Raw genomic sequence first — 11,866 nt, 5'->3', positions numbered from 1 at the left:
GTTGTATCACGGATGCAAGATTTTTATTCAGATAAAAATCTTGTTAATGAAATATAAATTCCAATAAACTTTTGAACAAAAAATGTATTTTTAATTTTTATTTAAAAAATAAAATTTATTTTCGTTTAACTTTTATTGAAATAAATTTTGGAATTACAAAATCTCAATTCAAAATATTTAGTTTTATTTGGACTTTTCGGACTACTGTATGGAATTTCAAATCAAACTGTTTATTTAATCCACAAGAATAACTTGCAAGGACCCATGGCATAATGGATATAAATGCTAATTAATAATCAGTTTTAAGTGACAGACTTCTGGAGGTTGAAGGTTCAATCCTCGATGAGGGCAGATAGTAAGAATACAATTATGAATTAAGACTTCTACTCAATCATGGCTGACAAAACAAGGGCAAACTACTCCTGTGGATTAATTAAATGGTTTTATTCAAAAATCCATATAGATTCTCAGAGTTCAACAAGATGCACCTGAAGTAGGTCGGAAGTTACATTGGCCGAAACGTTGTGAGAATAAAATTGAAAACGAAAGCAGTAGTCCAAACAATCTGCATCTCCAAAATTCTGTTCCAAAAGTAAAGCCTCCTATTTTCTAACTTAAAAAGTAAAAAAACTACGAAGATAGGAGTAGTACTATTCAAACAAGTGACCTTTTGTGCTTCAGAAATGTTTTTTCTACATAGTCACCACCATTCTCAGTCCACTTTGCTAGAAATTCAATGATGCATCTCTGCTTCTGACTCACGTCCATGACAAGGGTTGCTTTTAAAAAAAAAATTTTACAAAGGAGTCACCACTTATCAAGGCCCGAGGCCAATTGAGAATAAGGATTAATGCATGTAAAGTAGTCAATGGGACAATATCAGTAATTGTTAGTAGCAGGAATTTGATAAATTGGATTACTTAAGGGGACGACTCATCAAGAACTTGTTCACATTGGACTTGAAGATGGCCATATTGTAGTCAGCTGAGAAGCAGGGAAATGAGAGTTCCACACGTGTGTAGTTCTAAAGTGTGGGGAAAATTATTGATAATGGTTTCAGGTAGACAAGTGTTTTTTTGTGTAAGTAAGGAGGATCATAGATTTGAGCTCAGACTAGCATTTGCCATGAAAATAACGATAAAGCAGAGACAGGCTCGCAACGTTTCTTCTACGGGAAAGAGATTGCAAGGAAGAGAAAAGAGCATCCCCCATTTGGCTACAAAGTCTATTTTAAACTCTGTCAAGGTAGGATCAGTGCTTCTAGGAATTTCTACCCAGATGTGGCAACAGTACTCCATTCTTGGACGTACTTGGCTCTTATACAGGTAGAGAATTGAATCAGCAGTGGAATGTCTACTGGAGCGATAGAATGATCCCGCCATTTTTCCAGCAACATTGGCAACTGATTTGATGTACATGTTCTATTTCAGATCAGGAGTCAAGGTCAGCCCCAAAAGCTTATCAAAACATGGAACCTTCCCAAGACGAGAGCCATTCATTTTGATTGATGCCAGAAGGGTGTCAGAGCGTTAATGATGTAAAGATAGAAGTTTGGTTTTAGATGCATTAAAATTAACCAGCCACCTCTTTCCGCATTGCATCACATACTCAAGGTCAGAGGAGAAAGAATACAGGGAGAACTTGGTCAGTTATGGCCTTTGAAGTGTTGCCATAGATGATACAGTTATCAATATAAATGTTTACAGATAATGTTAGGGTGTGATTTAGGAGATCATTGATGTAGATCAAGAAGAGAGTTGGGCCCAGGATGGACCTCTGAGGGACTCCAGCATGAATATTATGAGCTACTGATTTCTGCCCATCAGCCACTACTCTTATGAACCTATCAGAGAGAAATGATTTAATAATTGAGAAGACATTTCCAGCTATACTGTAGCTGGAGATTTTGTGGAATAGACCTTTATGCCATATCCTATCAAAGACCTTTGATATGTCAAGAGCAATTGCCCTAGAAAGGAAGCCTCCATCAAGAGATTCACTAATCCTATGGAGGTATAAATGTTAGCACATCCGCTGTGGATCTAGCAGAACAGAAGCCATATTGTATGTCACTGAGATTATTTTTGTTGAGGTGGTTGACTACTCTATTTAACACAAATTCCAGCAACTTACTCATGACGCACAAGAAACTTATTGGTCTGTACTGAGAGGGAGATGATCGATCACCTAAATTTTTAAATACGGGACATACTAATGAGATTTTTCAGGGTGTTGGGAAGCAATTCTCCTTAAGACAATGCTTAAACAGCTTGGTAAGTATGGGAGCTAGTTCTGGTTGAAGCTTCTTCAACACTATAATTGGAATGTTGTCAGGGCCAGTTGCATTTCTGGAATCCAGGTTTTTGTTTAGCTTGGCAATATCATGCATAGATATTTGTATGTCGCATAATGTGTTTTTTGGATACAGGAGAAAATACAGAAGCTTGGCGGCCTTGATCGCATAGGATAGAATGAGCTGCAAAGAGTTTGGCTTTGTCCAATGCTGACAAGATTACCTCAGGTCCATTGATGATGGTTGGGATAAAGCACACGTTTCTGTTCAGGACCCTGTTTGTTATTTGCCAAAACTGGTCGGGACTAAGCCGCTGCTCAGTTACTTTGGACTAGACGGACTGAGCATACAACTCTCTTGCATTCTTTGTGTTGGTTATAAATAACCTTAGTTAATTGTGAATTAAATAAAGTGAAATACCTTTGTTCTTTTAATAACTTTATTTGTGGAAAGTATCGATGGTGACAAAGAAACAAATGAATTAACAACGTTACATTTTATCAGCACACAAGAGATGCAAAGAAACACGTTTATTTATTTTTTACATCTGTTCACGAAGAAGGTATAAACCAGGGGGAAAGGACACTTCGCATTAGATGTCCTATAAAAAAACAATACAAGGGAGATAACTCAGTCCACATCATCCGTTAACAGACAAAGGGAGGCAACTGCTTACGGTCCATATCACTGACATTTAACGGTCAAAGGAAGATAACTCTCCAATATCTCAAAATCCATGAATATTGCTATCCTCAATACTTTATTACTCTTTTACAGTGGCCGCTGCTCAGATACTTTGGACTTGACCGACTGAACGTACAACTCTCTTGCGTTCTTTATTACTCTTTTACAGTGGTTGCTGGCAGTCCTGAAGGAGGCTTTAGTCTCAGTACATCTATTACATTGGAAGCAATGGAAAAAGTGATTTCTGTGCACAATGATAGCAGCACATTCTGGAGAGAACTTGCTGCTGGCTGTTAGGTTTTTGCTGGAATTTTTTGGAAGGTTTGAAACTTTCTTAGAGTTTCACACTATCAATATCTGCAACAGATGAAATTTTTATGTCACGAATGCGTATATTCAGTCATCATAATGCAATTTGCAATCCCCTCTGATCCATTCTGATCCAAATATAAAGAAAATAGGAGAAATTAACTTTTAAACTTTTTCTAGCCAGACCTTTATTTATTTCTGTTTCTTTCAAATCCATACTTAACTTTTTAAAAAATTTTTTTTTCTTTTTTTTTGGCTTTCCTCTGCCAACTGATGTTGGTATTGCTTTTATTTTTTATTATACTATAGCACTTATCAAGGCTAAAGGGCCACTCTATAAGGTTTAGTGATTGTCAGGTAGGACGTATTTGGCTCTTATACAGGTAGAGGATTGTGTCAGGAGAGGAATGCTTTCTGAGGTGGTAGAATTTATTTCAGTATCAAAATTATTTAACTGAGGAGTTTTTGAATTAGGAGGTCACCGGTTATCACTCGAGGATAAGGTTAAAGACTGAGACAACATCCTGATGATCAGTAATGGTGGAACTTGTGTTAAGGCTTAATTTTTAAGAGGATAACTCAACCAGCAAGCATTTGTTTACATTAGACTTGAAAATGACCATTTTATAGTTAGCTGAAAAGCAGCCCTGCAGTATTTTGTTTTACAGATGGAAAGAAACTTCCTCAGTGCGACCATAGCAATAAAGTCCCCTGGTCTGCACACATCTCTCTTTATTGTGCAAATTTAATCTTCCTCTGAGGTCATCAGATCTAAACATGATTTATTTTATGCGTTTGTTTTCAAGAAATGCTTCCAATTGTTTTAAATATGTTTTATGTATATTAGGGTCTGTGTTGCTTGAATAGACGCGCTGGTTGGGTTTGAATAAAATAAATATGTATTTGATACGTTTGAAGCCAAAACAACGCATTATTACAAAATAAACAGATATTTATTTTGTTTGAAATTTATATTAAAAAATTAAAATTTATAAATATATTTCAAAGTAAAACTTCATCTTCAGTATGTCTTTCTTTCTTTCTTTTACCACGTTGTTGTTGGAGAATCGAATCAGTAGGAGTCCGTTTGTTGTTTTTATAGTAGTCTTTTCAAATGTCGGAATGGTGCGTTGGTCACGTGGAATTTATGTTAGAGTTTGTGTTTCTTGAATAGAAGTGCTGGTTGAGTTTGAATAAAATAAATACGTATTAGATACGTTTGAAGCTAAAACAACGCATTTTGTAATGTGTTGTTTTGACTTCAAATGTATCTAATGCATATTTGTTTTATGTATGTTTTTAAAACAATTGTTTATTTTATTTTTTTATTTCAGCTTTCTTGACTTTGGCCTATGTGTTTCTGCATACTTTCTGGGGTGTCATTTGTTTTATGGCCTGGGATAAAAAGCGTTACTTGTTCGTCGTCATTGTTGTCGCGAGTCACATGTTCACATCTTCATTGGTAAGTAAACTTTTTTATTTTGTTAATCTCTCTGTGTCGTTACAATTATAACTTAATACGTAGTATTTTATATATATATATATATATGTGTGTGTGTGTGTAAAATACTATCAATACTGCGGAAAAGAAATGTTTACCCGATATAATCAAAGGTAAACTTCAATTAAATATGTTAATATTTATATATTAATGAATTAATCCCAACCAAATAAAAAAAGCTCAATACAGACACAATAGAAAGTATAGAGGAAAATAAAAGAATTTAAAACTGTAAATTACAATTAAATTTTTTATTTGACAGAATACTCCAAAAACAATTTTCAAATGTCGAATAATAAATTTAATTGTAAATTTTAAAATTCTTTTATTTTCCCCTATCTATCTCTCTCTCTCTTTCTATATATATATATATATATATATATATATATATATATATACATATATAATTTAACTACTTGAAATAGTAATTACATATGAATAAATAGCAAAGTTCTCTTTTAGATAGCTCAATAGTACGATACTAGAGCTTTAAATATTAAAGACACCATGTTAAAAGGAGTAGACACACACGTATTTACTCATTTTTAAAATGTTGGTCTTTTATTTTTAACACCTTGCGTACAAGTGTGTTTCAGTCTCCAGTGTTGACATACAAGTAAATAACAGTTCATCGTTTATAATTTTGCACAACTTTGGGTTTCATCAGAACGTAATAGAAAAAAGTTTTTCAAAAGTTTCACATCCCATAAATAGGACCTTTCTTATTAACACAACGGGTATCCATTTTTTTTTTACTCCATAACATTTATATAACACGTATCAAACGGGCTTTATCTGCATTTTAGATTAAACACACTTGCCTTGAAATGATCCCTTGAATTCTATAGTAGTAGGTAGCTGGCATTTCTTTTCTGTATATTACACGTGTTTCATTATATTTATAGGTATAAATACTTCAAAGCATTTTACTTAGTGTTACCAGATCAGGCTGTCTGAAAATACTGGCTTCTTGACTTTAAATGCACCTAACATTGATGCTATTGTTTTTTTTTCCATTAACAAAACTCAATCATGTTCTGCAAGGCCCAAAACAAAAACAGCAATTTTAATTTTACTTGAAACTAATTCAAAAATTTGAAAATCATGTTGACTGAATGTTAACCAATCAGGTCTCATCCTTTTTAACAAATGTTTTTTTTTAAATTTTTTCCAGACTTATTTAAATGGTTTGAATCCAGCTGAAGCCCAGCGGAATTACCTAGCCACTATAATCACTGCGTACGTTGTGATGATAATGATGGGATGCTTGGCCTTCAAAGTATCTGGAGGATCCATTCAGTCGATGAAACTTGCTTTGCGGTGTAGCAAGGATCGACATGAAACGGACTGAACCACACAACCATTCCGGAAATATCCACAAGCATCACCGTGCTTCCCCACCCCTCTCTGCTGGCAGATAAATTTTCAGATTTTTTTTTTACAAATCTCATTTCGTTCTTTCCTCAATTGTTTTCATGCGTCTATTCATTTTGTTCTATTCCACATATATATATATATATATATATATATATATATATATATATATATATATAAGAGAAAGAAAATTAAAACTGTAAGTTGAACTTTACAATCAAAATTTATTGTTCGACTGAATACTCCAAAAAACAGTTTACAAAGTCCTTATTCCATGGAGTTTCAAAGAAAAAAACAAATGCGCATAATATTTCAGCTTGCATGAAAATCCTCTAACGTTGATCCGATTTTCATGCAAGCTGAAATATTATGCGCGTTTTTTCTATATTTATTTAATTTTTTTTTTACATATCCAATATTTTTCATTTTTTATTTGGCCATTTATAACTACAATAAATTGCGGTTTCACTTAATGCCTTAACTAGCAAATTCTAGCATTGCTACAAATATAATTTGCTGATTTCTTTATGTCTATAACAAGATTAGCATTCTTTGAAACGCCACGGAATAAGGACTTTGTAAATTGTTTTTTGGAGTATTGAGTCAGAACAATAAATTTTGATTGTAAATTTCAACTTACAGTTTTAATTTTCTTTCTCTTATAAAAAGCTCTACTCTCTATTGCGTATTGAGCTTTTTTAATTCGCTTGGGATTACATTTTCTATATATAAATACTGTTATTTATATTAGTTTGAATTTTACCATTGCATATATCAGGTAAATACTACATCCCTTTGATTTCATTAATATATATATATATATATATATATTTTATTTTTGGTGTTTATTTACAATTAAACATTTTTCCAAACGAAAAATTATATATAATATAAACATATTTTCCAAATAAAAATTATATACATATATATATATATATATATATATATATATATATATATATATATATATATATATATATATAAACATATTTTCAAAACAAAATAATTATATGTACACACATTATTTTTGGTGCTTAAATAGGATTTAAACATTTTCAAAACAAAAATTTAGGAAATTAAACTTTATACCCGTCATAGAATGAATAAAACCTATTTAATAAAAAACTAAATTGCAAACAAAATCTTTATGATCTACATAACTGTCAGGGAACAAAGATGTCGTATTTAAAAAATTACGTAAATAGTAGGTGATGCCCTTTTCTCTGCCCTGTAACCTCTTTCCCACAAAATAGACGTAAGCCTGTCTCTGCTCTATCATGGCAAGCGCTCAACTGAACTCCAATCTATGCCCCCCCCTCCCGGCCAAACTTTCATAAAAACACTCGACTAACTACAACCACTATATACTATTTCCCCTCACTCTCTATCTGTGCCTAAATCCAAACATAGATTCCATGAACAATGCTTCTTTCCCAGAACTGCTTGCCTGTGGAATACTGTTCTGCTGGCCTGCTTCCCGGTCGAATACAGCATAGTAGCCTCCAAGTCCAATGTACACAAGTTCTTGTTGAGCCGTCCCCATAAATAATTAAATTCTACCCAATTTACACAACGATTACTATACTACCACCTTAAATTCATTAACCCTTATCCTCGAGTCGCTTTCAAGCCTTGATAAGTGGCTCCCAAATAAGAAAATTGCTCACATAGTTTATTTTTAATAAAGAAATCAAATATTCTGACTAAGCAAGGCATTGTGTTTTGATCCACCATGTGTAATAAATAAGTGGGGAAATAACTTTACAAACTATAATTGATACAATATCCTATTAATATCTCTAAAAATTGTAAACGAATGATTTTCTATATATCAAAAAGCTACTTGACCAATTCATATGACTTTTGGAATATGACATCTTTGTTCAGTGACATCATAAAGATTTTTCTGCAATTTAGTTTTTTAAAATAAGTTTAATTTCAAATTAGCACCTTATTTTTATTAGATTACCATTGACTTCTCCTGAAGTATTTCTGGATCTTGAGGGGTTAGCAATGTTGGAATGATTAATTGGGAATAGTCGATACTTTTTGAGGAATCAGAAAAGAAATTGTGCTTAAATTCCGATTCCAAAAACGATTCTTTTATTCAAAAAAAAAAAAAAAGAAGCAAACATTATTTTCTAATGATAAAATCCTTAATATTAATTTTTAAGTTATCACTAAAATCTATATATATCATAATGATGACTTTGAGTAAAAATGGGTCTGGAAAAAATAGCACAAGTAAAAATGACACAGGTGGATAAACAGTAAAAATGGCACAAGTGAAAAATCTAGATGGAATTTTTGCGAGTTAATCAAGTCACTTTTCAATCAAATACGAGGAAAACATTTGCGGAAAATAGTTATAAAGATCAATTCATGTAATGTATGGCCTCCTCAATATATTAATATCAATTGCAGTTTTGAGAAAATACATTACATGGGATTTTACGCAATCAAAAAGTTTTTTAAAAAAAGACAATAACACTGTAACTAGATGTTTAGAAATTTAAAAAGAATCAGGAATTTAGAACAGAATCGGTAAGTGTATTGGAATCTGAGAAAAATATTGGAATTGTCCCATCACTAGTTAAAAGATATCCACTACCCGACGCACAATCTATTATATGATAATATATGCGTATAAACATCATTTATACATACACACACACACATATAGAAAGATATATAGATAACAGATTCTAATAATCTTTATTTACCAGCAAAGAGATTCACTTTTGCAGCTAATTTCAGATAATCGCGATTTCTTTTGAGATCATCCAAATTTTGAATCTTCTAGGACAATGATTCATCAGAAAAAATATTTAAAAAAATAATAAAAATTGAAAATGACTTTTGAAAAGCACTCTTTCTGTTGTGTTTTTGCCGAAACCTGCTTGAGGTGAATACACAGGTTTGGGCTGAAAGTCAATCAAAAATAAATTTAAATTTTTCAAAATATTTTTTTGGATGAGCAATTGTCTAAATAAATGAATTAAAAATGCAGGATTATATCCGAAAAGAAACTTTGATTATTTGGACAATTGAAGAAATAGCTGTAAAAAATGAATCTTTTGACTGATTAATTGTATGATTGTTGGACTCGAGTTTTTTTTTTTTCTATTTATTTAAGAATGCTCTGGAATTATATATTAATATCTATTGAGCTTAAACACTGAATTTTTTACTATGAAAAATAAATACACACACATTATATATATATATATATATATATATATATATATATATATATATATATATATAAAAATAAATAAAAAGGAACAAACCGTATTATGTGTTCAATGTTTCGTCTTTATTTCGAGACTTCCTCTGGATGAGTGAGGTTAAGAAACAAAAAATACCAGTACAAAATAATTGAAAATGTTTCACGTGCAAAGTGTGACGCAGTTCTATTTCAGAAAAACGGAAAAAGACGTTGGAAATTCAAAAAGGAAGGGGGGGTTCCGTTTTTCTGAAATAGAACTGCATCACACTGTGCACGTGAAACATCTTCAAATATTTTGTACTGGTATTTTTTGTTTCTTAATCTCATTCGTCCAGAGGAAGTCTCGAAATAAAGATGAAATGTTGATGAACACATAATATGGTTTGTTCCTTTTTATTTCTCTATTTTGTCGGAATACTATTTCCATTATTTCATCATATATATATATATATTATAAGCTGATGAATATCAGCTTATGTATATAAAAGCTGATAAATATCAGCTTTTAAAATTAACTCAAAGGTTCTTTGGCACAACATGATAATTTGATAAAATATGTTTTTTTTGCCTCGTCATAACCATTGGTTTCATGCTTTTAGTGATTCATCAGATGACTAAAAGTCTTTATATGCCATACTTAAATTGCTGCAGCTCACTTGAATCATTGAATTTTACAACCAAAGATTTTTTTTATTGTAAAATTGTTATAAACAGAAATGCAGATATTTTAAATATTTTTGTCATCTGAACTCTAAATAAAATATGGTTTCAAGTATAGAATACGCAAGTAGACATACAAATCTACATCAACAAAAGAGAATATATGTCGCAATAAATAAAAATTAAAAAATTCATAATCTATATTATACATTTGCAGAATATCTCATGAAGAAATAAACTAAAAATACTCTCAAATTTACTAAAGAAACCAAACAACCGGAGTTGCTCTGCATCCACAAAACATAAATTGATTGATTCAAGAGAAATAACTCCACGAAATCCATGCAGTTATCTGCCCATAAATAAAATAACATATATATAGCAATTATATATAAATATTATAATTAATTAAAAATACAACTCCAAAAAGAATTTTTAAAAATTGAATTTTTGGCTGTACAATTAGATCTCCCTATTGACGAAGCAATTTTCTGCTAAACAGTTATGAAGAACCAGAAGTGAACAAAGCACAACACCCTAAAATGGTGTGAAACTAAGGATTGATTGAAAAAGCATTTTATTAAATTCTTATTAGTTATTATTATATATGGGGGTGTATGCAGTTAATAAAAATAAACTAGAGTGCTCATCAGAATGCTAGTTAGCATATTCATTTAAATAGATACAATAGATGCAATAATGTATGCTTTCATGTCGTTAGTATCCGAAATCATCAGTGTTTGGCCATAAGTTTACAAAATTGATGTCCACCGATTTTGTGTACTTCTAGTCAAACATTGACACTCTCACCTGTATCTATTTAAATGTTAATTCCATTTTAAGAGATTTTGGGCACTTTAACATTTGACCGACAATTTATTTGTCAAGCTTTGGAACATTTTGTCATTTTTTTTTTTAAATGAGAAGTTTTAATTTATTTTTTAATAGTTCAAATTTCCTAATAAAAAAAAAAAAAATACAAAATTTCTCTGCAAAAACATAAATCGTAAAAATAAAACTTTGAAAGAATTTAAAAATTGACTTGAAATGTAAATATTTTAAATGTGAAAGAATTGAACTTTTACAAAAATAAAAATGAATCAGAATTTATAATTGTGTTGAGTGAGTTTTTTTTTGTTTGATTATTTATCTTTAACATATATATGTATATTTGCGCATGCTTACAAAAGCACTTTAAGTCGACTTATGCCTGCCAAATTCAATATTTTTTTTAAATTTTGAACAAATCAGTTAATATTACTAGCTAAGACCAAATTGTATTTGTTCTCCAAGTCCAAATTTGCTATATATCAAGTTTAAAGTCTGAAGACCCAAAATTGAAAGAGAAGTTTGGTAGAGATCATTATGCACACATACAGACAAGGTTATGTGTGTGTGTGTGCTAGAACTTTTTCATCGTAACTGCTACGCATTTATATCCAAAACCTGAGCATAATAGTTAAATGGAACCAATCATCCAATAAGAAAAAATAAAATGAATAATTAATTAATAAAAGTTCATTTTTCAAAGAAATATGCAAATTAGTTAACTTTTATGAAGTTGGTTGCATATTCATAACTGAGAATATTAAGAGGTTCCTTTCAATAATTTTTAAACAGAAAAAGTAGGCTTTTGATATCAATGTCAGTGCGACAAAACAATCAACTTTATATGTGCAAAGATATATCTATGTTATATAAATCGTTATATTAGATTGTTGCATAAGTTCCCGCTGTATTTTTTTTTTCTTAAGAAAATCCAAGAATGTTAACAGCAAAAGCTCCAAGTTTTTGTGTGAATCCCATCAACTGAAGA

At 31.0% G+C, this 11,866-nt stretch overlaps 1 protein-coding gene across 2 annotated transcripts in view; it reads left to right on the top strand.

Annotated features, from left to right (window-relative positions):
* Positions 1-11,163, top strand: part of LOC145249443 (gamma-secretase subunit Aph-1-like) — a gene marked incomplete in the record, with an annotated part of 34,721 nt that extends 23,558 nt beyond the window's left edge. For both annotated transcript variants that reach the window (XM_080111001.1, XM_080111002.1), the window contains 2 exon segments: positions 4,621-4,748; positions 5,962-11,163. In XM_080111001.1, coding sequence (XP_079967127.1) covers positions 4,621-4,748; positions 5,962-6,138 — 305 coding nt within the window.
* Between the last annotated feature and the right edge of the window lie 703 nt (positions 11,164-11,866).

This window comes from Euprymna scolopes, chromosome 28, assembly GCF_053919585.1.
Source record: "Euprymna scolopes isolate OS-2025 chromosome 28, ASM5391958v1, whole genome shotgun sequence".
Classification (NCBI taxonomy): Eukaryota; Metazoa; Mollusca; class Cephalopoda; order Sepiida; family Sepiolidae; genus Euprymna; species Euprymna scolopes.
Note: the sequence above shows the minus strand (reverse complement) of the source record. Positions and strands in the feature narration are given on the sequence as shown.